Source organism: Pelodiscus sinensis, chromosome 17 (genome assembly GCF_052426305.1).
Source record: "Pelodiscus sinensis isolate ZL-2025 chromosome 17, ASM5242630v1, whole genome shotgun sequence".
NCBI lineage: Eukaryota > Metazoa > Chordata > Testudines > Trionychidae > Pelodiscus > Pelodiscus sinensis.
Window position 1 is genome coordinate 2,784,265 of NC_143068.1, and position 25,848 is coordinate 2,810,112.

Sequence of the window (25,848 nt, forward strand, 5' to 3'; positions counted from 1 at the left end):
AGCTGCTCTGCCCCAGGCGTCCTGATTCAGCCGCTGCTGAAACTGACCAGCAGCGACTGAATCAGGACGCCTGCGGCAGAGCAGCTGGGGTGCTGCCGGGTTGGTCCAGAGCAGCGCTGTGGGACCAACCCGGCAACCCCCAGCTGCTCTACCCCAGGGGTAGGCAAAAAAAGCCTGGTCTGCTGGGGGGGGGGGCACTAGCTGCACCCCCGCCCCCCAGCAGACCAGGGAGACGGGGGTGGCGGGACGCCCAAGTCCTCCACGGCTTTGCTCCATCTCCCTGGTCTGCTGACCTGGGAGACGCGGATCAAAGCCGCAGAGCACGCGGGCAGCGGGACAGTCCAGGCGCGCCGCGGCTGTCCCACTGCTGGCATGCTCCGCGGCTTTGCTCCCCATCTCCCTGGTCTGCTGGTCAGACCAGGGAGACAGGGAGCAAAGCCGCGGAGCACGCGGGCAGCGGGACAGCCCAAGTGCGCCCGGGCTGTCCCGCTGCGGGCGTGCTCTGCGGCTTTGCTCCTGTCCCCCTGGTCTGCTGGGGGGCGAGGGGTCCAGCAAAGCAGCTGGAGCCCCCCCAGCAGACCAGGGACACCCGAGCAAAGCTGCCGCCTGGGTGGCTTAGCGCGTTTGCCCGGGAGCAAAGCCGCCACCTGGGCGGCTTTGCTCGGGTGTCACTGGTCTGCTGGGGGGGGTCCAGCGGCTTTGCTGGACCCCCCCAGCAGACCGGGAGAAGCTTTTCTCGCCCCGGAGGACACGGGTGGCGACCCGCCACCCGTGAGCTCCGGCGCGAGAAAAGCCCCGTTCGTAAGTGTGGATCCGACATAAGTCGGATCCGCGTAAGTCGGGGACTGCCTGTACTCACTTTATATTATTTTTATTGGAAATATCTGCACTGTAAAATGAAAAAAAAAAGTTTTTTTTCAATTAATTTCCTACCAAGTTCTGTACTGCATTTTCACAAAAAAGAGACTGCACCCTTGCAAATGTAGATTTTTCTCCTTTTGTTACATAACTGCATTCAGAAACAAAAGACCATAAAACTTTAGAACGTACAAGTCCACTCAGTCCTTCTTATTCAACCAATTGCTTGGAGAAACACGTTTGTTCGCATTTATGGGATATAATGCTGCCTGTTTCTTCACAATGTCACCTGAAAGTGAAAGCAGATGTATCCATGGCACTTTTGTAGCCTGCATTGCCCAGAGAGGGACAGAGAGATACTGAAGGGGATTAACATAAGAACAGCCATACTGGGTCAGACCAAAGGCCCATCCAGCCCAGTACCCTGTCTGTCAACAGTGGCCAATGCCAGGTGCTCCAGAGGAAGTGAATCGAACAGGCAATGATCAAGCGATCTCTCTCCTGCCATCCATCTCCACTCTCTGACAAACAGAAGCTAGGGTCACCATTCCTTACCCATGCTGGCTAATAGCCATTAATGGACTTAACCTCCATGAATTTATCTAGTTCTCTTTCAAACCCTGTTATAATCCTAGCCTTCACAACCTCCTCAGGCAAGGAGTTCCACAGATTGACTATGCGCTGTATGAAGAACTTCCTTTTATTTGTTTTAAACCTGCTGCCCATTAGTTTCATTTGGTGGCCCCTACTTCTTATATTATGGGAACAAGTAAATAACTTTTCCTTATTCACTTTCTCCACACCACTCATGATTTTATAGACCTCTATCATATCCCCCTTAATCTCCTCTTTTCCAAGCTGAAAAGTCCCAGTCTCTTTAATCTCTCCTCATATGGGACCCATTCCAAACCCCTAATCATTTTAGTTGCCCTTCTCTGAACCTTTTCTAATACCTGTATATCTTTTTTGAGAAGAGGAGACCACATCTGTACGCAGTATTCAAAATGTGGGCGTACCATGGATTTATATAAGGGAAATAAGATATTCTCTGTCTTATTCTCTTTCCCTTTTTTAATGATTCCTAACATCCTGTTTACTTTTTTGACTGACGCTGCACACCGTGTGGACGTCCTCAAAGAATTATCCACGATGACTCCAAGATCTCTTTCCTGATTAGTTGTAGCTAAATTAGCCCCCCATATGTATATGTATAGTTGGGGTTATTTTTTCCAATGTGCATTACTTTACGTTTATCCACATTAAATTTAATTTACCATTTTGTTGCCCAATCACTTAGTTTGGGGAGATCTTTTTTAAGCTCTTCACAGCCTGCTTTGGTCTTAACTACCTCGAGCAGTTTAGTATCATCTGTAAACTCTGCCACCTTGCTGTTTACCCCTTTCTCCAGATCATTTACGAATAAGTTGAATAGGATTGGTCTTAGGACTGACTCTTGGGGAACATCACTACCATTTATTCCTACCCTTTGTTTCCTGTCTTTTAACCAGTTCTCAGTCCATGAAAGGATCTTCCCTCTTATCCCATGACAACTTAATTTATGTAAGAGCCTTTGGTGAGGAATCTTGTCAAAGGCTTTCTGGAAATCTAAGTACACTATATCTACTGGATCCCCCTTTTCCACGTTTGTTGATCCCTTCAAACAACTCTAATAGATTAGTAAGACATGATTTCCCTTTACAGAAACCATGTTGACTTTTGCCCAACAAATTATGTTCTTCTATGTGTCTGATCATTTTATTCTTTACTATTGTTTCAAATAATTTGCCCGATACTGACTTTAAACTTACTGGTCTGTAATTGCCGGGATCGCCTCAAGAGCCTTTTTTAAATATTGGCATTACATTAGCTATCTTCCAGACATTGGGGCCAGAAGCTGATTTAAAGGATAGGTTACAAACCATAGTTAATAGTTCCACAGTTTCACATTTGAGTTTTTTCAGAACTCTTGGATGAATGCCATCTGGTCCCAGTGACTTTATCAATCAATTCCAAAACCTCCTCTAATTACACTTCAATCTGTGACAAGTCCTCAAACGTGTCACCTACAATGGACGGGTCAGGTTTGGGAATCTCCCTAACATCCTCAGCCGTGAAGACTGAAGCAAAGAATTCATTTAGTTTCTCCGCAATGACTTTATCGTCTTTAAATGCTCCTTTCGTATCTTGATTGTCCAGGGGACCACTGGTTGTTTAGCAGGTTTCCTGCTCCTGATGTACTTAAAAAAACATTTTGTTATTTATGGTTAAGCCATGGTGGCTCTTTTTTAGTTCTAGTATGTTTTTTTAATTTGAGGTATACATTTAAGTTGGGCCTCTATTATGGTGTCTTTGAAAAGTGTCCATGCATCTTGCAGGGATTTTACTTTGGTCACTGTACCTTTTAATTTCTGTTGTGAATCACGCAAGGGTCCAGCTACTACCAGAGAGCATCTAGGACATGCCCAGAATTGTTAATCCCGAGTCCAAACTGTCCTGAAGCAAGCCATGCCTGGAGAGGTCTGAATCTCAGTTTGGCATTCTTGATGACATAGGTGCAGGCATGCCAAACGGAGGTGCAGTCTCTTAGACAGATACAGACCTTTGCAGTTGCAATAGGATATCACCTCAAAGTTCAGATGATGCTTGCCAGCATCTGGAATCTGGAAGAATTGCTCTCACCTGTGCCAAGTCCAGCACTGCCCCAATGAATTATTTACTTTGGGTCAATGATAATGTTCACTTGTCCACACTGAAGAGTCGTCCCAGCATCTGGAACGTGTCTGTGACTAAATGAACTTGTGATTCCACCTGCTCCTTGGAGCACCCCTGCAGCAGCCAATCATCTAGATAGGGGCACACTTGCCCCTGTATCTTGCCCTGCCCCTAACCTGAGGGCAGGTTAGAAGACCTCCATCTGTTATTCCTGTCTCTACAGCAGAAGGACTTTTGCCTCGTGCGTGGAGGGTATTGCCTCTGGCGTTGATGGGGTTGGGGCTTGAAGGGTTTTCTCTGGGTAGCTTGTGTGTACATACGAAGGTCTTCATAGTCATCCTCGAGTCCTTGAGGCTATGTAGCCTTGAGTCCATCTGATCCGAGAACAGAGCTGTGCCCTCAAAGGGAAGGTCCTGGCAGTGGAAGACCTGATACTTGGAGCCAGGCTGACCTCTCTATGACCACCTCTGAGATGACCAGCTGAATCTGGGAGGCCTGCAACAAAGTTCTAACTATTGCCTCAATCTCCTCTAGAAGGGAAGAGAACTCTGCTCTTGCCTCAGCAGGAAATAACTCCTTGAATTTGGACATAGTGTCCCTGGAGTTGAAACTGGACCTGCTGAGGATAGCCTGCTGATTGGCCATCCTCAGCTGTAGGCCCCTGGTACATAAACTTTCCTCCCAAAGAGGTCCATACACTTTGCCTCCTTGGCCTTTGGGGCCAGCACTTGCTGCCTCTGGTGCTCCTGGTCGAGATCTTCAGGGAACACAGTTGTGAATGGAAGAACAAAAATTCGTACCCCTTGGAGGGAACAAAGTAGTTCCTTTCTGCCACCCTGACAGCGAGCAGGATGAAGGCTGGAGTCTGCCACTGGTTTGTTATTGTTTTGTATAGTTTTTATAATGGGTAATGCTACCCTGGAGGGACCCTCTGGGGCAAGAATATCGGCCTCAGATTCAGCCACTTCCTCTGCCTGAAGACACGTTCCAGATAATGCGACAGAGTCCTCCTCTGGCCCAACCCTGCCTGAAGTATGCTGGGCCAAAGGTGGTTCTTGGGCTGGCTTCCCCGTGTCCTCTGAAGTATGAGGGAGTGGCTTGGAGAGGATCGCCTCTCTATCCCAAGGAGTAAGCCTGACAACTAGGGACCGGGAGGGAAAGCAACTGGAGGCAACCAACCTTGGGGCTCTGACAAGGATATCCTATGCCTGATAAGCCCAGAGGGTCCAGAAGGGCCACTGTGCATGGAGGGGAGGGTGATCACTGTGGGTGCCTGGCCTCTGGCACTTCTTGGTGGTGCCTACGCGAGTAATGTCCATTGCACCCGGAGTAAGCAGAGTTGACCTCCAAGTCAGATGATAAGGAGGGCAATGACCATGGTGGCACTGAAGATCCCTGAGTGGGAGCTGGTGCGGTGAGGATGTTGTCAGATACTGGCACCTTGAAGATTGAGTTGAGGATTGGTGCTGACTATCCCACGACTATGACCGTGTATCTAGAGCCAGTGGGTGGCTGTCGTGCCTCTGTGCTGGCTCTGTGAAGGGGACTTGGACTGGTGCCATCTTTTCAGTGCTGGGAAATTGAGGGCACAGTCTCTTGGTGCCAGGCGCTCACATGCTGGAGTTGAGAGTCACAGAGATGGAGACCTGGACCAAGTGCCAGTCCGGTGTCATGGAATTCTGCTTTGAAGGCTTACATCTCGACTGAGCCAACCTAGGCAATGCAAGATGCTTTTCTCCAATGGCCAGGGGCTGTGGCTTGGTTATCTCTAGGACAGTGGTCCCCAACCATTTGAGGTTGCCAGGCACCAGGGGGCGTGGCCGTTTGCCTGCTGGGCGCCAGAGGGCGGGGACACTTGTGCACCCGGGGGCAGGCCCCCCCCATACCCGCACGCCTGGGGGCTGGGGGACCCCCCCCCATAGCCGCATGCCCGAGCACTTGGCAGGCGCACACAAATGCCCCCGCGGGCACCGTGTTGGGGACCACTGCTCTAGGAGGTCTTTGGCTCAAAAGTGTCAGGGATAGAGGGCTCCAACACCTCCACCAGGTACTACCCCACTGGATAGTCACTAGAGCTGGACTCAATGGTGCCTAGTGGGGTGCCAGAGTCAACGGCCAAAGTTCCTGCTGATTGGACCCCGAGTCCTTTCTCTGGCACTAGGATCTTGCTGCTCTCTATCCAAATTCTTATGGCAGTGGCACTTCAGAGGCACTGGAGATGTGGAGCAGTGAAAGGGTGTGGCTCCAAGCTGCAGTGCTGGTGACCTTCAGTGCCGAGGCTCTTGAGCTCCAGAGTCCTTCCTCAGAATCATTTCTCGAACCGATGCCAGCGCTCTCTACACCAAGCTTGCTCCCAGGACCTGACAATCAGATGCTGCTAGATGACACACAGCTTCTATCAGCAGTTGTTTAAGTCTGAAGTCACATTCCTTTCAGGTTCTAGGCTTAAAAGCCCTATAGATCCTCCAGCGCTCCAACTGATGCACCCCCTCACCCCACGAGTCACCTCTGGCACGAGTCATGGGGTTGCTATTAGGCACAGGCTCCCAGCATACACCGTGAGTCTTGAAACCTTGAGCTTTCAGCATGCCCCAAGCCTGAGGTGGCGGAGAGGATGCTGACAATGCCCCACCAACGTTTCTACTACCTACCCTACTTGAGAAAAGCAAAGCAAAGAAAAGGAGAGAAATGGGACTGAATAACAACCCGTTAAACTAAGGAAGACTTACAATCAGCAAGTGAGACCCTGTTCCAATGCTGCCACGGATGGTAAAGAACTGAAGGGGAATTAGATCAGCAGGACCATATGTTGAGTGACATAAAGGTGCCACTCCACGGGGTTTCCCAGCCAACCAAACAGGGGCTAAGGGAAAAATGTTTCCAACAACCCTGCACACAATACATGCACACACAACAGGAACTGACGAGAACAAGTACTCAAAGATGAGCAACAAAATCAGATGGCTGAAAACTGAAGCTATTCAAAGTAAGGGGCAAATTTTTAATAGGGAAATAAGGGCTGTGGTGAATTCTTAATGATTGGAAATTTTACAATCAATATTGGATGTTTTTCTGAAGGATATGCCCTAATGAGACAGGAATTAACTCAGATAAGTCCCATGGCCAGTGTTACACAGTGAGCCAGACTAGATGATCACAATGGTCCCTTCTAACTTTATAATCCTTGAATCAATGAAATCAGATGAAGGTGTATTGGAGGAGCTGAATGCTGAAGAATAATAGCAGGATGTAGGATGTCTTCTGTTCAGTTTCACAACCTGAACTTAAAAGAAAACTATAGTCTGCAGACAGGAATGTCACACACTACTCTCTCCCTTTGTAGGGAGACTATCAGACAAGGATTTAATTTGTCCAAAATTTCTTATGTGAAATGGATTTTTTCTATTATACCAACAGTGTCAATCAATCTTAAATAAAACAGTTGTACAACCATAATTAGCTGAGAATCAAGCAGTAAGTAATGAGTTGTTTTTAAAGCCCTACTTTTCTAGAAGCAGAGACTGATTAAGAAATAAAAAAGTTTAGTTCCTCATAAGTCCTTTCAAATGCAAACACCAAGAATACAGATCAGTCTTTTGTCCCAGCAACCCTCATAAAACCTTTTAAAAAGAGAGTTGAGCATGGAGCAAAACGCAGTAGCTTAACAAAACCAAATCTGAAGAGAGGGGTCAAAGGTTATCAGGAAAGGAGGGGGTAAGGGACATGCTTACTCAAAGAGAGCTATAAGCTGTTCACTTGGTGCATTTTTCAATCCAGACACAATGCTCTGTAACCGGTTCACACTTTGTGTTGCTGAAGCTACAGGAGTGATTACTGCTTCCTTCTCTCTCAGATATCTCCTTCCAGTCAGTGGTGTAGAAGGTGCAAATGATCTTTTCTGACAGGTAAGACAGAAAATTAATCAAAAATTATGTAATGAGACAAACTGCAAAATCATTCAAAAACTCAAAGGTACACTATAAACCACAGAGAAAATAAGTTTGCCACTATTATAGTCACCATCACAAAACAGGCTGAGATTTAAAGTGCTTAAGGGCAAATTTTATAACAAATTACAAACTTAATGAAACCCCCAAACTAAAACCCAGAAGTTATTTTAAACATAGAATTATCAATAAAATACAAGACTAAAATATAGACAAGATCATAAAAACACTGACAAACACTAAAGGTCAGACCACTTGAATGTGTAGCCATGAAACAGAAATACTGCATAATCAACCTCCCCTTTTAATTTAACATATTGATCATACATGCTGCAATTATAATTCAGTTACAAAATTTTTCTCTGCAAGCACCACAGTTGGGATTAAATGACACATATATTTTATAAAATGTACTAATATTTCAAGTGAAGCTCTGACATCCAAAGAAAGCTGATGAACGATTCGTAGACACTGAAAGATATCCAGAGATGACCAATCTTTTTGCATTGCTCACTGAAAGCACTTTCAGACACTGCCTCTTCTCCCCTTCATGTAAAAACATTTCCCCTATTCTATGCTTGCCTCACTCCTTTATCTACAGACCCCAGATCAGTTCTTACAACAAATCTCTCTCATTGAGAAGCAGAGGAGAGGAGAGGAGAGGAGAGGAGAGGAGAGAGATAATGAATATTCTTGGGTTACTGTATTTTCTCCCATTTCTGACAAACAGTGGGCATTGAAACCTGCATCTGCTATGTAGTGGGGGCGGGGGGAAGAGAAAGAGAGAGAGAGAGTGTGTGTGTGGGGGGGGTGGTAAGAGCTAGGTCCACCAAATTTGGTATACAGCTTCCTCGTATCACAACTTAAGGGCTTGGTTGGGCCAGGAAAATGAGATGTGCCTGGAATGGGATTGTGTTGCATAAAATCATCCAGAAAAGATACATTCACCAGGCAGGTCAAAGTGGCCAGCTGGCGGTGTACCCCTCCCTCCCTCCCAGTTCAGGACTGCCCAGGCCTGAGCCTCCCACCTCCAGGTGCACTTTAGGGAGGGCGGGGGGAGGTGAAGCTTCTCTTCCCCCATTCCTATAGGAACATTGCTGGCTGTTCCACTTCATCAGGGAGCGAGGGGAAAGTGCAGTTTGCTGCATTCCTCATGCTGGCTGGGGAGCACAGGGAACAGACAAACCTGGACTGCCCCAGCTGGGGGATATGCTCCCCTCCCCGGCTGTGCCCACTGCAGCAGTCATGGAAAGGCGTTTCTCACCTGGCCTAACCTGTTGTGGTGAGACATGGCTGGGGAGCCTTCATACTGAATACTCGCCCCTGCCCACTCCAGAGCAATGATTTAAATGAAGAAAAACAACTAAGAGGACCCAAGTGAAGTCGATATTACCTTTTCAAAATGCTGCTGAAGATGACATTCCACATAAGCTCTTGTTGTTTTCCCTACTGGCATGTCAACAGCAAACTTTTGGGGAGTTCCAATTTCTTCTTCTGCATCTGCTCCTAAGAAAACCCTCTCATCAAAGTCACCAACTGATAGCACATACTCTTCATACTCCTTATTCAATGCTTTGCTGGAAAAGAAGCCATACTGCATTTATTAAGAGTTAAGCTATTAAAGAAGCCAGATTAATTCAATTAGTTCGTTTTCTCTACACAGTTGAAAGTAATAAAAAGTTAAAACACTTATTTTAGTAATAGCACTCGCTGTGATAGTCACCTAACCAGCATCAATAATCAATAAGCGCACATGCAAATTAATGCCTTCACTCCCTTTTTCTAACAGCATATCTCAATGGTTTCTATTTACCATTGTGGACTGCACATGCAGGTCTCTGTATGTTGTCTGGGCCCCACTCACACTATTACCTGTATGGCCCTGAGGATGTCACATGGGCTGCAGCTGTGTATTGATTGGGCCACGAGTTAAGAGTAGGGCTGTCAAGCAATTAAAAATTTTAATTGCGATTAAAAAATGTAATCACAATTAATCGCGGCAGCATTTCAATGGGGCAGCGCTGCATGGAGTTCCCAGCTGACCACGAGCTCCATGCTGCGCTGCTCCTTTAAGATGCCAAAGCGGCACTTCAGAGAGGCAGCGCAAGCGGAGCTGGGAATCAGCTGGGGATTCCAGCTGATCCCCGACTCCTCTTGCACTACCCCTCTGAAGTGCCGTTTTGGCGCTTTAAAGGGGCAGTGCATTAGGAGCCGGGGATCAGCTGGGGACTGATCCCTGGCTCAGCTGTTGCAAAGCCCTTTTGAAGTGCTGGAGCGGCACCTCCAAGAGGCTGCGCAGCATTAACGCCTGCGATTAACGCGTTAATTTTTTTGAACACGTGAATCCTGTCCTGCATTAATTGCAGGCGTTAATGCAGGTCAATTGACAGCCCTAGCTGAGACTCACTGCGCTACCCTTATTCCCTTATGCTCACTACGGGGCCTGATCTCCCCGGCATCTTTTGCTACTGGTGACCCTCAAGATTTGGTTTCCAGTAAGTGTTGGAGCAAATGAGTTAGCTCTGCTCCCACTAGAAAATGTAACAGCTCTGGCAGAGAGGTAAGATATTTTCTACATCTATAAATGGCTTAAGGTATTGCTTAAAAGCATCATTCAACACTTACTTGTTATCTGCAAAGCTGCAAAAATCCAAGAGACAGTCTCCTTTTAAAATCTGGAAAAAAGTTAGAAAAATAAGATTGTATGCGCTATTGCTTTTAAAAACTAGTAAATCCAAAATCTGTTCAATTCGAGAGGAGTGGACGCATGATAGCTTAGTTGTAATGCAGATGACCAGAATCAAATTTATTCTCTGTATTTTTGCTGCACAAGATGACAGAGAATGAATTTGTGCACAGATGACGTCTCAGCAGTAGAAACCTCCTCACTCTGACAATGTCTTGCTAGATCTTTGCAACAGAACTATGCTACTGGCTATTCCCACAAGTATAAAACTGTTTTATAACACAATTCCAATATAATTCTCAGAAAGTTCCTGTCCACAATGATCAGAAAAAACATTCTAGAATCAAGGGCTACGTCTAGACTGGCATGATTTTCCACAAATGCTTTTAACGGAAAAGTTTTCTGTTAAAAGCATTTGTTGAAAAGAGCGTCTAGATTGGAATGGACGCTTTCCCGCAAAAGCACTTTTTGCGGAAAAGCGTCCGGGGCCAATCTAGACGCGCTCTTGCGCAAAAAAGTCCCGATCGCCATTTTCACGATCAGGGCTTTTTTGTGCAAAACAAATCTGAGCTGTCTACACTGGCCCTTTTGCGCAAAAGGACTTTTGCTCGAACGGGAGGAGCATAGTATTTCCGCAAGAAGCACTGATTTCTTACATGAGATTGTCAGTGTTCTTGCGGAAATTCAAGCGGCCAGTGTAGACAGCTGGCAAGTTTTTCCGCAAAAGCAGCTGCTTTTGCAGAAAAACTTGCCAGTCTAGACACAGCCCTGGGGTATGTTTAAACACTGCTGTAACTCGCACTGTTCTGCTCCCAATATACTGTCCACATAATGCAATTTTGTAATCAAGAGCACTCCTGACTTCTCCTCTGTTGGTGTATAATTGGGGAAACAAAAACAACAAAACAACCCCCACGTAACTCTGACTAATATTTCTCCTGCACAGAATAAAAAGGCTTAAACAAAAATACCGACTTCTACTAAAATGCTGGGCTGTCAGACCCTGTTCCAAGCACTGTGTCCATGTGCCTTCATGTTACATCCCTGCCTCCATTCCTTTGTTTATATGTAGGGATCATTTTTTATATGGATGCTACCATTACATGCACATAAAATAGCCATAGTGGGTCTGACCAAAGATCCATCTAGCCTAGTATCCTTCCAGCAGTGGCCAATACCAGGTGCCCCAGAAGGAATGAATGGAACAGTTAATCAAGAGATCCATCCCTTGGCACCCATTTCCAGATTCTAGCAAATGGAGGCTAGGGTCATTATACCTGCCCATCCTGGCTAATAGCTAATGATGGACCTGCTATCCTCCATGATAGTATCTATTTCCTTTTCCAACTCTGTTGTAGACTTGGCAGTCAAAATATCTTTTTCAAGGGAGTTCCATGGATTGACTGTATTTTGTGTGAAAAAACACTCTCTCCACATCATTATCTCTTTTAGGGATGTTAAATATCAGTTAATTGAATAGTAGAGTAACCTCATGAATTCTTATCAGTTAGCTGACTATTCTATAATTCCTGGAGGCAGGGCCAGCAGCACCATGGGGTGTCAGGCCGGAGCTAGTCCACGAGGTGAGCCAGTTTAAAAATTAGCTCCTCTTACAGACAGCTGCCTGTGGCCCTATGCTGCTGCTTCTGATAAAGAGGCAGCAGTGCAGGGTGGTAGAAGACCGTCTGCAGGGGGGCATGGTCTGAACTTCTGGACCTGGTGCAAATCAGAACTGAGCTGGGCTGCCTATCTGCCCAGCTCCTAACACACTTTAAATCAGAATTTTCCAGCCTATGGGTTGGGACCCAAATATGGGTCGCCAGTACATTTCAAAAAGGTCACCAAGTGTCTCACCAAGTGGCTCTGCCCTCCCTCCTTCCCTCATTTTTGTATTGCCTTGGGCCACCAAGTCTTCCTGAATTGTCAAAATGGGTCCCCAGTTGGAAAAGGTTGGGAACCGCTGCTTTAAATGCAGAGCCACAGTGGGGTAGGTCACACACCTGGCATGAGCTAGAACTGAGCCAGGCTGCTGACCAGCTTGCTAAACAATTTACTGGTGGGCAGGGAGGAGGGGAATGTGTGTAGTCTATAGCATTAGCTTATAAGCTTTTGCTTATCCATTAATCGACTACACTATTACATCCCTACTCTCTTTCAAGCTGAAAAGTCCAGTCTTATTAAGCTCTCCTCACGTGGAAGCAATTTCATACCCCTAATCACTTTTATTGCCCTTTTCTGAACCTTTTCCAATTCCAATATAATTTTTTTTAGATGAAGTGACCATATCCGCACACAGTATTCAAGATGTGGAAATACCATGGGTTTGAGAGACAATATGATACGTTCTGTTTTATTTTCTATCCCTTTCTTACTGTTTCCCAACATTCTGTTAGTAAAAAATAAAAAAATGTAGTCTCCCTTATTTTATATGTATAATTGGGATTGTTTTCCAATGTGCAATACTTTGAATTTATTAACAATGAATTTCGTCTGCCACTATGCTGCCATTTTGTTGCCTAGTCACCCAGTTCTATTCTACCATTGCAAAGTGCTCAGTAATTAGTAAGCACCTTCCTGTCGAAGAGTTTGGAAATGTACGGTTTGAAGTAGTGTTCCTTTATTCCTTTGGCTTCCAATGCGAGTCCATCATGTAGTTCACAAAGTGTGGCAATGATGCAAGAAGGTTCTTCAGAGGCCTTGACTTCAGAAGTGTGAGCGTCTGCGGGTAAAGCTGGAAAAAAGAAGGTCAGTTATGATCAATTCTATTTCAGAAAGAACAAAAGAAAAAATGCCTCTCTAATGCAAGTACTAACATACCTTTGAATGATGGGTTTAGCAACTCTTTCCTATCTGGGTACAAAAGGGCATTTGCAAAAATCAGGTCCAAACAACACAGAAGCAAATGATAGGAATTTACTAAGTCATCTCCAATCATACGGAAATTACCTTGAATAAACAGAAAATAGCACATCAAATAAAAACCACAAAATTAATCACTCAAAATGTATACAAGGCAGAGAGCTAATGAAAACAGCTTACCCTTGGTGTAAACAAATAGTGTCCAACAGAAGTTGAACAGTTCTTTGACAGTACACTTCCTTCTACCAAAGAAAAAAAAAAGAGAGAAAGTAAGACGCCTGTCCCATAATATGGGGCTTTTCTTTGTTTTATGGCTAGAGTTCCATTATTTCCTCATGCAAAAAATATGGTCAGAACTACTTTGACAATTTTCTTTGAAATTGAAATGCAAATTGATGAAAGTCAAAACTATACAAGGTATGTGATAAATGCCTCCCTTATCCATATCTCGCTAATCTGGCACAAGAGAGCATTCTGCAACCCCACAGTGTCATCTGAATTCTTCTTTAAGATCTTCCTCAACTTCATGAGCTCCTGTTCTAGTATGATACTCTAACATCCACCATGACGCTGATGTCACAAATCTTCTGGAATTGGTCCACAGTGAGAAAACTAAAAGAATTTTAATTATATTGACTGATGGTCCAAGTTTTTAATGAAGACCACACAGGGAAGCCACCTACCACCTTGCGCTACTGCCTCTTATATAAAGGCTGTAGTATGGGGTGGCAGGGGGAGCCAGCCTATGCAGAGAGACTGGCTACCACCCTGTACTACTGCCTCTGTTCTTGGGGGGTCCGAGCTCATCCAGGATCCATGGGATGCCAGAGTACACAGGTTAAATCTTCACATCCCTAGCCAATGCCCCTACTCTTGAAGGAAGTGCTATGGGTTTTTTGTTGAACACAAGTAATCAGAACTTAAGATTTAGGTTTCATCTGAAGGATAGCATCTTCTGCATCACAGTGCCTGCTTAATGCTCACCCACCCTGAGACACTAGCTCAGTTTTGGTTGAAGTCCTGATATCTTGCAATCAAATGCATGCAGATGACCAGGCACTCATGCATAGCCTCACTGACATCAATGAAACTCCACAGGGTACGTGTGCGACCAAGTGCATGTACTGGTGCTGTATCCCACTCCAGCAAGGAAAGGGTTAAAAGCTGGCAGGTAGGAGCCTGTGTAAACTCAACCAATCAGGTCACAGCTAGTGATGGCCAATGAGGGCCAGGCTGGGCCCTATAAAAGGAGCAGAGTGGATGAGAGCTCACTCTCACCTTGGCCAGCAAAGGAAAAGGAGTTGGGTCCTAGTTGGGGGGGAGGGGGACGGAAGAGATACCAGAAATTCCTTGGAAAGAGAAGAGCTGGGCAGGTTCAAGGGGACTGGAGAAAGGCTCCACCTTAATACCTCAGCAAGCTGTGGCCCTTGATGCAAGGGCAGAGAAGATACACGCATTACAGAGAAGTGGCCCAGGGAATGGAATCAGTCAAGGGCAGTGGGGGGCAGGAGATGGATGCAACCAGAGTGTACGGGTCCCCCTTTCCCTTACATCTCACCTAGCCTCCACAGAGTGTTACAGACTACAGATTGCCCCCGAAGCAAGGGGATAGATTTTTGGGGCTGCAGTTGGCCACTCAAGGGGTGTAAGGACTGAGGACTGCTGATCAGAGATGTAAGCAATTAGTCAACTATCTGATAAGCATATGCTTATTGGATAGTCAAGTAGTGACTTGACTAGTTGGTCCCCTCCCTTGCTGCCTCTATCAGAGAGAAGCAGTAAGGGGGGGGGGAGCAGGAGTCGGTGCTGGGAGGAGCTGGCTTAAAAGCCAGGTCCCCCAGAACCATCTCTATGGGCGGGAGTGGGGGGGGAAGGGCTTGGGAAGTAGAGGTGCAGCAGGGAAACGGCACGAACAGTGACTGAGGCAGTCCCCTCTTGTGCCGGTCCAACTGCTGTGCCTCTCTGAAATGTAGCAAGAGCTCTATGGGGCTCTTGCTACATTTCAAAGGGAGAGACAGTGCGGGGAACCTGGGACAAACAGGGACCACGTGAAGAGGACCCTGTTCTACCGCGTGAATCCCTGTTCCACCCCTGCCTCATTGCCCCCCCCCCCGGGGCTCTTGCTACATTTCAAAGGCAGAGGTGCAGTGGGGATAGCGAGTGCCCCACCCCACCCCTTATCGACTAATCGAGTAGTCAATGGAAATTCCTTTGGAAAACGATCCTGTGGACCAAGCGAGTGAAAAAGGTCTGGAGTCAGAGGGTGGAGACAGCGAATTGGAGACACTGATGGAGATGGCACACACCATGGACTGAGCTAATTCCTGATGTAACCAGTAGGAGGCACCCTGGCAGTGAGTTGAGCCCATTACAATGCATCTCATTGCAGAACTGAGCCTTACAGAGTCAAGTGACATCTATCAAGTCAACACTTTTCAAGCTTTTTAAAGTGTAAATCATGACATTTCTATTGCTTAAACAGAAGTTTTCAGTAAAATCATTTCAACATCTCAATATACCTCTGTTTCCTGCTCCTTTGTGGTTTAGGTGTTTCCTCATAAGGGTTTTGAAATACATCCAAAAATATTGGCTCAAACTTTTTAAAAATCACAGTTGACACTTCAAAGTTTCTTTCCAGCCTCTCCATTCGCTCCCGAAATTCCTGTGGCAGGTCTGACATGTCCATCCATTTTTTCATTTTACTAAAAAACTGAATTAAACTTAAGAGCAACATTTGATTATATTTTAATATCCAGTCATAAAACAGGTCAACTAGTTTAAGATTTTTTTTCCCAATTCTTGATCTTTTCTTAAAAACATGGATTTTTGGTGAAAACCAAATCTGACTCATTTATTGCTTTGTAATGGCTTTAATTACAGTAAAGGATAAACACGCTTTGCTAGACTCCAGTGCTGAGTATGTAAGAAGGTGGTACGCATGGGTGGGGTCAGAAAAACAAAAATGAGTTGAAGGGCAGGGAAAGTGTAATTTTCATAACTGGGTGCTTAACCTGGACACCTGCATAGAAGAATCAGGTGTTGAATTAACAGCGAAGTACATAAATACTTATGTTATTACCATAAATTAGCGAATAACACACACGTCCAAGTATAACACACACTCATGTATTACCCGCAGTTTTTCTATTGTGTGTAAAAAATATATTAGAATACCCGCAGACGTACATAACCCACAGAGACTTCTGCCGCCTTCATAAAAGAATCTGGTGGTCTTTGATGTGGTTGCCACTTGCCAGCTATAAAGATTGAAGATTACGACGTCATGCAGCCCGATAATACTGGGTCTTGTTATACCAGTAATGAACCATGGCTGAGGCCGCTGAGCTATAAAAAGCAATAAGTACTACCCTATTACCGGTATATAAGACCTACACCAACCACAACGTTTTAAAACTTTTTAAGTTTAAAAATATTTTCTTGGACTGTATTTGTTATAAAGATGCCTAAGTGCAAATCATATACAGCCAATTTTAAACTATCTGTTGTTACATATGCAAAAGAAAATGGCAAATAGAGCAGCAGGCAGAAAATTTTCCGTTAATGAAAAGTCTGTTCGTGAGTGGAGAAAAAAAGATGCTGATTTTATTATGTTGATCTTGTCTTCTTGTAGTATGAGTAAAAATCAAATTGCATAAAACACGAACATATATACCCCGCGAGAGGGGGGGGGAGGAAAAAATATGGACAACCCGCAGGCTATATTCACTAATTTATGGTATATATATTTAAGCACCCAAGCATCAGAGTTTCATGGTAAAACGATCAGCACTTTCAATTTTGAATACAGCATTCTGACCTCAAAACTAAAAAAAGCCATTTTAAGGAAGCAAGGTGACTTGTTTTGAAGTCCATAATTATCTATGCAGGGAAAGCAACAACATTCATGAGCTATGTAATCAATACAAAGACACACATGATCCAGTGGCCAGAGACTGTAGTCAGCAAAATTAAAGCTGAAAAGAAGATGACTGGAAATGTTTAAACAGTGAAAGTACTTAACCACTAGAAGAGCTTACCAAGGGAAGTGGTTAATTCTCCATCCCTTGAAGCCTTTAGATCAAAATTAAGTATCTTTCTAAAACATAAGCTCTAGTTCAAAAAGAAGTTACTGAACTAGATGGAGAAATCAATGGCTTCTTTGGTCTATGTCATGCAGGAAATCAGATACGAGGATTTTAACAGTCCCTTTTGGCCTTAATAGCTGTGAAAACTGGCTAATGTGCTGGATCTTATATTTATGCAATATCAGTGAAGCACTACTTCCAAGCTATGAGGAAAGTGCCATTCTGTTTTCAGCTAGAATATAAGTAAACCAACAATCAAAAGGGGAGCAATAAGGGAAAAGACACTGTAACTTCTCACAGGTGTTTACATCTCCAGTAAAATAAGTAAATACATGAAACCCAAGATTACCTTAGTTTGGCTGAACGTAGTATCCTAGTCAGTGAAACACAGTTTCCTTCCATAAGGCCACTTCCAACAGTGGGAATTATGCTTTTACGACAAGCAACATATAGAGCACAAGCCAACCAGTGCACCACATCTCCCTGTCAAACCAGAAGTAAACAATCAATGAACTAACCTTTTTAGTGCAACAACGCTCAATTGGCAGGCTCAGCTTTTCCTCTACTTCAAGTATCTCTAAAATCCTTTGGGACAATAACATTTCCTCAGGGTTTGATGATTGGTTTTTTAACCTGGCTGGAGCAAAGAAATCAAAACTGCCCAAATCAAATCACACCACATCTTCCTAGGCGTGGAGGGCTACCCTAAAAACTGAGACTACAAGGCCTGCAATATACCAGTAATTTTGCCCTAGTTCACACTGAACCACCACATACTGCAGAACCCTGAGGTCTCTGCTGACTACTCCTCTGTATTAAAGATAATAAATGTACTGTACAACTCTATGACACCACAATCTGGCCACTAAGCAGCTAAAAATGATCTTTTCTGCAACATCAGTGAAGCCAGCCCTGTCTATTTTATTCCCCTACTGGCACATTGACATGGAAGTTCTTCCTTGTTTCCTTACGACTGAAATGACCTCTCCAGACTTGTAAAAGTCATTTCAGATTTTCCAAGACCCTCTTCTACTAAGATGCCTAGAGTCAACTTCTACACTGACTTATCAGAAGACATCAGTACACACAATCCTTTGAAAGCTGCCTTTTATAAGTTATTTCTGAAGTACATAAGCAAATATTTTCAAAATAGAAGAATCACCATTCTAAAGTCTAAGCCTTGCCTTTATCTTATTGCTTGGACACAAAGATTAAGCAAGTCAAAATATCAGTTTTTAAAAAGCCCTCTTTAAACTATATCTCGACAAGCTCCTCAAACTCAGTAACTACAAGCTTCCCAAAGCTTAAATCAGGATGAGTATCAAACAATGCTTCTAGCCTGTCCCACAAGTAATAGCTGGTAAAGATAAGCCAAGAGACCTGTCCAAAGCAGGCATTAGCTTGCTGAGGTGATGTCTGGATTCCAAGAGGTCTTTGCTGGCTGGAAAAGGAGAAATCCCAGAAACACAGGATGATTTCTTCACCTCTGGCATTCCAGACCTAAGGGGCTTTCTTCTTCCCCTTTCGGGGGTTCCCATGGAGGTGCTTATACAGTAAATCTCACCTCCATGGGAAAGTTACACTTTTTAAACCTAAGGTGTGAATTTAAACTAGTACTGCTTGGACTCCAGAGAAAGTACACCAGAAACTATTTTAGAAAGCTAGTAGTGTTTGCGCAAAAAAGGCCAGGTCTAGACTATAAATAAGGTCCATACAAGCTTACATTAACCTGCTTGTGCTTTTATCTACACTTAAATTCATCCCTATTCCATGTGAATACGCTATTATGCAGACATAGGAACACCAGTTCCCTGAGAAACATAAAGTCACAGGTGATGTTCTTCAGTCAACACAGTGTGAGTACAGACACTGTGTTAGTTGAGTCAACCCTAACTGTCCCTGAGCAACCATCCAACAATGCTCCACACTTACTTCTGTGGTTATCATCGTGAACTCCACTGCCAGGGGTCACAAAGACTGAAAGCTCCCTTTTCCTCCTTAAAGCCCTGCAAATTTGGGGGATTCTGTTTCCTGATTACCTAGCTTGGCAAGCACACCTAGCAGCTTTCTGTTGAGTGTTGCCTATTTAACCATGCCATCTACACATTCCTGCCTGGAGCAGACAGAATATATTGGGTTCCTGGGCTCAAGGAGACACAAGACACAACTCTGATCCAACCACAGAAATGCTGACCTCTACCAGCAGATTGTTCAGATTTGGGAGAAGGGTGCCAAGAAGCTGCAGCAGCATACCAGAAGGCCAGAGGGGTCAATAATCAATTTTGTGCCAAGCCACAGACCTATTGCTTTTACAAAGAGCTGCATGCCATCCTTAGGGAAGATTGCACCACCATCCCCAACAGCATGCTGGCAGCAGCCTGAGTCACAAGCCCCTGACAGGAACAGCAAAAAGGAGGTGGTGCTGGATGAAGAGGAGGATGAGGGAGGGGGAACCAGGGCATTCAGCTGCACAGGGAGCCAGGACGTATACAGGGCATCCTCACTATGAGTCATCCCGGGATTCATCCATTCCACACTGAAGTCATTTGCGCTTGTAGGAACTGATGCATTATAAGTCCTCCTATTCCCTGGTAAGTCGTGCAAAAAAAATTTGTGCAAATGTAAGTCAGCTGTGGGAAAAAAATTCCCCACTTTAAGTTGTTTCACTACAAGTCCAAGTTTTTTTGGAATGTACCTTGGACTTACAGCAAAGACAGCCTGTATTTGACTTCGCCACAGTCCAGTATGAGCAAGCTCAATGCAGGGGAAAGAACCTCAGGTAAGAGTGCACATAAATTTTCAATTATAGGGTTGTCCTCTTTAAAAAAAAAAAAAAAAAAAAAAAAAAAGGAGCAGGACCCAATCTTTTGTACTTTTAATTAATTTACTTATGCTAGAAGCTGCACTCCACCATCAGCAGCTATTTTGTGAACGCCACCAATAACCCTGAACTGGTTCTCATGAAGTCCCACAGCGGTCTGTCCTCCAAAAAATCATGTCCCCCACTGCTTGGTTTTTTTCAAGCAGCTCTGCAAATACTCCAGAATTCTGTACCTTGTGCTTGTAATGTTCATGACAATAGTGAAAAGCTATGCAGTGTCCATGGTTCTGTCAGAGATGACAGCAAAAAGGACCATATAGATTTGTGGGCTTTTGAAATACAGGTGCAAAAATTATGGGCTACCGATAAGCATCAGGAGATGAAGACAGCTGCAGACTACAAAGTGGACCCATGCTCCCAATCATCATATCATGACTCCTTTCAGCCCTATTAGGCATTGCCAAAACTTCTCAAGACAGTGCACTAGATGGAGGCGAGTCATACAGTGGAATTACCAACTTACAGTGCACTCCACTCTGCATTGATACAAGCACTCCTGGTGAGTATGAGCACTGTTGGCACAAGCAACCAAGTATGCACACACACAAGCAATGTATTAACAATTGCATCTATATGCTAATGTAATTTGACTCAATATAAGCTTGTAGTATAGGCATGGCCAAAATAACTCCTGCTCCATCAAACTATCAGTTACTGATTCTCTGCGCTAAACTAGGTTGGATCAAACTTGGCTGCTGCTCTAACTTATGCAAGGGAACAAGAGATCATATGCCAGATAGATCTAGGGGGTACTTAGCATGTTCTAGCAATTCCCACTCCCTGCTCCAGAAGCTACAGTAAGCTGTATTTGCATGTGATTTCTGTTCTCTCTACAAATAAGTGGTGAAAAGGGTAAAAAAACAGATAAAAACTCTGCCCCAAAATACTAATTGTGACTTCCAGCCATCTTTTAACACTTAAACTGAAAAAATAAGACACCACTGCTCTGATCTTTAAGATCATAGAATCATAGAACTGGAAGAGACCTCAGAAGGTCATCAAGTCCAGCCCCCTGCTCTAGGCAGGACCAATTCCAACTAAATCAACCCGGCCAGGGCTTTGTCAAGCCGAGACTTAAACACCTCTAGGGATGGAGACTCCGCTACTTCCCTAGGTAACCCATTCCAGTGCTTCACCACCCTTCTAGTGAAATAGTTTTTCCTAATATCCAACCTGGACCTCTCCCACCACAACTTGAGACCATTGCTCCTTGTTCTGCCATCTGTCACCACTGAGAACAGCCTCTCTCCATCCTCTTTGGAACCTCCTTTCAGGAAGTTGAAGGCTGCTCTCAAATCCCCCCTCACTCTTCGCTTCTGCAGACTAAACAGACCCAAGTCCCTCAGCCTCTCATAAGTCATATGCTCCAGCCCCCGAATCATTTTGGTTGCCCTCCGCTGGACCCTCTCCAATGCGTCCACATCCTTTTTGTAGTGGGGGGCCCAGAACTGGACACAATACTCCAGATGCAGCCTCACCAAAGCTGAATAAAGGGGAATGATGACATCTCTGGATCTGCTGGCAATGCTCCTCTTAATGCAACCTAATATGCCATTAGCCTTCTTGGCTACAAGGGCACACTGTTGACTCATATCTAGCTTCTCATCCACTGTAACCCCCAGGTCCTTTTCTGCAGAACTACTACTTAACCAGTTGGTCCCCAGCTTGTAACTATGCTTGGGATTCATCCATCCCAAGTGCAGGACTCTACACTTGTCCTTGTTGAACCTCATCAGATTTCTTGTGGCCCAATCCTCCAATTTGTCTAAGTCATTCTGTACCCTATCTCTGCCCTTAAGCGTATCTACCTCTCCCCCCAGCTTAGTGTCATCCGCAAACTTGCTGAGGGTGCAATCCATCCCCTCATCCAGATCATTAATAAAGATATTAAACAAAACCGGTCCTAGAACCGAACCTTGGGGCACTCCGCTAGAAACCGACCGCCATCCTGACATCGAGCCATTGATCACTACCCGCTGGGCCCGGCCTTCTAGCCATCTTTCTATCCATCTTACCATCCATTTATCCAATCCACAATCCCTTAACTTGCTGGCAAGAATATTGTGGGAGACCGTATCAAAAGCCTTGCTAAAGTCAAGGTATATAACATCCACTGACTTCCCCATGTCCACCGAGCCAGTTACCTCATCATAGAAGCTAATCAGATTGGTCAGGCACGACTTGCCCTTTGTGAATCCATGCGGACTATTCCTAATCACTTTCCTCTCATCCAAGTGCCTCAATATGGATTCCTTAAGGATCCCTTCCATGATTTTTCCAGGAACCGAGGTAAGACTGACAGTTTCCTGGATCATCCTTCTTCCCTTTTTTGAAGATGGGCACTACATTTGCCTTTTTCCAGTCATCCGGGATTTCTCCCGATCGCCACGCCTTTTCAAAGATAATAGCCAAAGGCTCCACAATGACATTTGCCAACTTCCTCAGTATCAAGATCATCCTAGCACCATGTGAGAGCAGACGCATATACCCACTTTGGTTTTCCCACAAAGAATAAGAGCCAGATCAAATCCTCCTATTTCTTAAACAGGCGTTTGTTTAAATATAAATATCTTTTTCATCATGGGAAGAAGTGTTTACTGACCATTCCAGAAGACAAGTGAATTCAGAAGGGATTAATTCAGTGTTTCTCAAATGCTGTCACTGTGGCTGCATGTGGCCACCAGGGGCTTTTCTTGTGGCCACAAGCTCCTAGGTAGTGATATGAGGGGGAAGGAAATAGCAGCCCATCTCCAAGGGTCACCAACAGGGGATGAGACCTGTCCCCTTCTGGAGTCAGAAATGCTGTAGGAGCAGGAAGCCAGAGAAAATTCCCCTATTTTGGCACCTATTTGGCTCTGGGCCCTGGTCACTGGGCTTTGGCTCTGACCTTGGGCTTCCAGCATTGATTCCAGGCTTGCCATGCCCCAATCAATACTGGCCCCCATTGTCTCCCCAACTCCTCACCCCCACCAAATTGCCCCTCGTCCTTGCTGCCTTCCAACCTACCTCCCTATCCAGGGCTTAATGTGTCCCCCAACCTGCTAGGCCTGAGTAATCTGCTGCGAAATTGGTTTTGTATGTTTAATATCATTTTCCACTGCCTCCCAGCTTGTAAGCGAGTCATTCTGTGGAAAATGATATTAACAAACATAAAAAGAACAGAAGACTTACTAGAATTTACAAATCTAAAACAAAAAAAACAAAAGAAACACCAAAAGACAAAAACATGCAAAGGATCTTATTTTTGTTTCTATTCTGTTTACGTCCAGTGAAAAATGGAGAAAACTGTACATTAATTTGATTATTGACTGAGGGAAAAAACCTTACATAAATAAATTAGTGATTTGGACATGTATATGTGCATATTTGTTTTTCCTAAAGTTAATTAAGTACAGTGAAAGCTTATCTGGACTTTGTTAACTGGAAAATTGTGTTAACCAGCATTGCCCCAGCCACATCTGCTGGCTCACACCTAACTCTCACCAGTCCAACTGGCGGTTGCAGGACTACTGCCTGCTGGCAGACATCATCAGCAGGCATCTCCTTCTCCCTCAGCCTACCTCCAGCTGGATCTGCCAGCATGGGGTGGGAATGGAGCAATAAGCTGAGTATTTGGCACATTCAATTAACAGGTAACCCCCAGCTCCATTTGTATATATGGTTGTGACTACTTTCTTCCACTATTTGATCTGAGGAAGTGGGTCTGGCCCACGAAAGCTCATCATCTAATAAACCATCTTGTTAGTATTTAAAGTGCTACATTGTCCTGCATTTTCCCCCAGCTCCTCTGAGTGCTGGATAACAAAGCTTTCACTGTATTTTAGAAAAAAATGTCAGTGTTTCTATGAGCAAGAGATGGTGGCTGCAATCTGAGGCCACCAAAAAAGTGTTGTGAGATGCTCTGGATGAACTGCTCCCCAAAACCTCAATGACAAATGAAGGGAGCTGGGAGGGGCCGCAGTTGGATCCCAGAAAGGTACCACTTGGAAAGCGAGTGTGAAAAGACTTTAAACGCACAGTGACTCACTAGCCCTTCAGGACTGTTGACGTTTTAAAGTTAATTCGGGTTAAGTAGGGTGTGAATTTCAGGTGCAAAACCTCCTGAACCGCTCCAAGGCTTGTCCCAGAACAAGGCATCGAACGTGGGCTGCAGCCCTGAACGGCTGCTCTGCATTCGGTGTCTCTGGGGCTGACTGCACTGCTCCACCGCCCGGCTCTGCTGGCAGGGCTGGGGCAAGGGGCTGCCATGCCAGGGGCTTAGCTCGGGGCGAAGCACAGCTAAGCGGAGGGGGGTGTGGAGTCCTCATGCCAGGGGCTTAGCTGGGGGGGCCTGGCATGGCCCGGGGGGGGGGGAGGCGCTTAGCGGAGAGGGCGGGGCTTAGCCTAGGGGGTGGGGCCTGGCATGCCCCGGGGGCGGGGCATAGCTGAGCGCGGGGGGGGGGGGGGCAGTCACGCTGGGTGACCCCGAGGTCCGCTGTGGGTGCGGGCTGCACCGGGCCCCGCGGGCGAGGCCCTGCACCCGAGCCAGCCCCGCCCCCCAGCCCCGCCCCCCGCGCTCCCCGCGCGCACCTCCAGGCTGTACGTGCCCCGCAGCGCCCGGAAGTCCCGCAGCGCCCCGGCGGCGCTGGCCGCGTCCAGGTTGAGCTCCTGGCAGAGGCGCTCGATGGCGGCTGCGGCCTCCTCCCGGGCCATGGCGGCTCCCGGCGGCTCCAATCCCACAAGCCCTTGCGCGCAGCGCGCCAAAACCGCTTCACCGCCGGGCCTCGTTACGCGTATCCCTCCGCCCGCAGCGCGCGACCGCCCGCCGGCCTGAGGAGCGGGGCTGCCGGCCCGGGCTGCCCGCCGCCTCCCTCCGCCTGTCGCACCCCGCCGCCTGTCCCTCCGCCTCCCGCCGCCTGTCCCTCCGCCTCCCGTCGCGCCCCGCCGCCTGTCCCTCCGCCTGTCGCGCCCCGCCGCCTGTCCCTCCGCCTCCCTCCGCCTGTCGCGCCCCGCCGCCTGTCCCTCCGCCTCCCTCCGCCTGTCGCGCCCCGCCGCCTGTCCCTCCGCCTCCCTCCGCCTGTCGCGCCCCGCCGCCTGTCCCTCCGCCTGTCGCGCCCCGCCGCCTGTCCCTCCGCCTCCCGCCGCCTGTCGCGCCCCGCCGCCTGTCCCTCCGCCTCCCGCCGCCTGTCGCGCCCTCCGCCTGTCGCGCCCCACCGCCTGTCCCTCCGCCGCCTGTCGCGCCCCGCCGCCTGTCCCTCCGCCTCCCTCCGCCTGTCGCGCCCCGCCGCCTGTCCCTCCGCCTGTCGCGTCCCTCCGCCTCCCGCCGCCTGTCGCGCCCCGCCGCCTGTCCCTCCGCCTGTCGCGCCCCGCCGCCTGTCCCTCCGCCTCCCGCCGCCTGTCGCGCCCCGCCGCCTGTCCCTCCGCCTCCCGCCGCCTGTCGTGCCCCCCTGCCTGTCCCGCCGCCTGTCGCGCCGCGCTGCTGGTACCCCTAGTTCCATGTGCCTGGCCTAGGGCTGTGCTAACGACGCTCAGCGCAGTGTTTCCCAAGTGGTGTTCTGCAGATCCCCAGGGTTTCGTGAGAAAATTCCATCACAGCAACATTTTATCATTTAAAAAATAATTAATATTTAGGCATTTTATTGAAAACAATTGTCATTTGTGTTGATCTCATGCCTTTGATTAGCATGTTTATTATCCTTACTTAGTTGTGGTTTATTTTTCATCTCTCTATATAAGACTTTTATTAGGGGTTCTGCAAAATTCTTTTGAGTTTAAAAGGGTTCTGTGGCCAAATAAAATTGGGAACCACTGCCTGTCCCTGCACCCTGTAGGGATGTGCTA

General features: G+C 46.5%; 1 protein-coding gene across 4 annotated transcripts in view; it reads right to left on the bottom strand.

Moving 5' to 3' along the window:
- RBL1 (RB transcriptional corepressor like 1) overlaps positions 1-24,842 on the bottom strand; it is a 64,661-nt gene extending 39,819 nt beyond the window's left edge. Inside the window, exons 1-9 of one of the 4 annotated variants that reach the window (XR_012896578.2) lie at positions 24,598-24,842; positions 17,497-17,630; positions 15,582-15,782; positions 13,243-13,304; positions 13,021-13,149; positions 12,774-12,934; positions 10,143-10,192; positions 8,911-9,094; positions 7,302-7,468 (exon numbers count right to left, since the gene is read on the bottom strand). Coding sequence is in view for 2 of the 4 variants with exons in the window: in XM_075901475.2 (XP_075757590.2) it covers positions 7,302-7,468; positions 8,911-9,094; positions 10,143-10,192; positions 12,774-12,934; positions 13,021-13,149; positions 13,243-13,304; positions 15,582-15,782; positions 17,497-17,630; positions 24,598-24,720 (1,211 nt within the window). In the remaining 2 variants the exon portion in view is untranslated. Of the gene's footprint in view, positions 1-1,050; positions 1,145-7,301; positions 7,469-8,910; positions 9,095-10,142; positions 10,193-12,773; positions 12,935-13,020; positions 13,150-13,242; positions 13,305-15,581; positions 15,783-17,496; positions 17,633-24,597 lie in introns of those variants that run through there. The other 3 variants (XM_075901475.2, XM_075901476.2, XM_075901477.2) reach the window with 3 other exon arrangements.
- Positions 24,843-25,848: the final 1,006 nt, after the last annotated feature.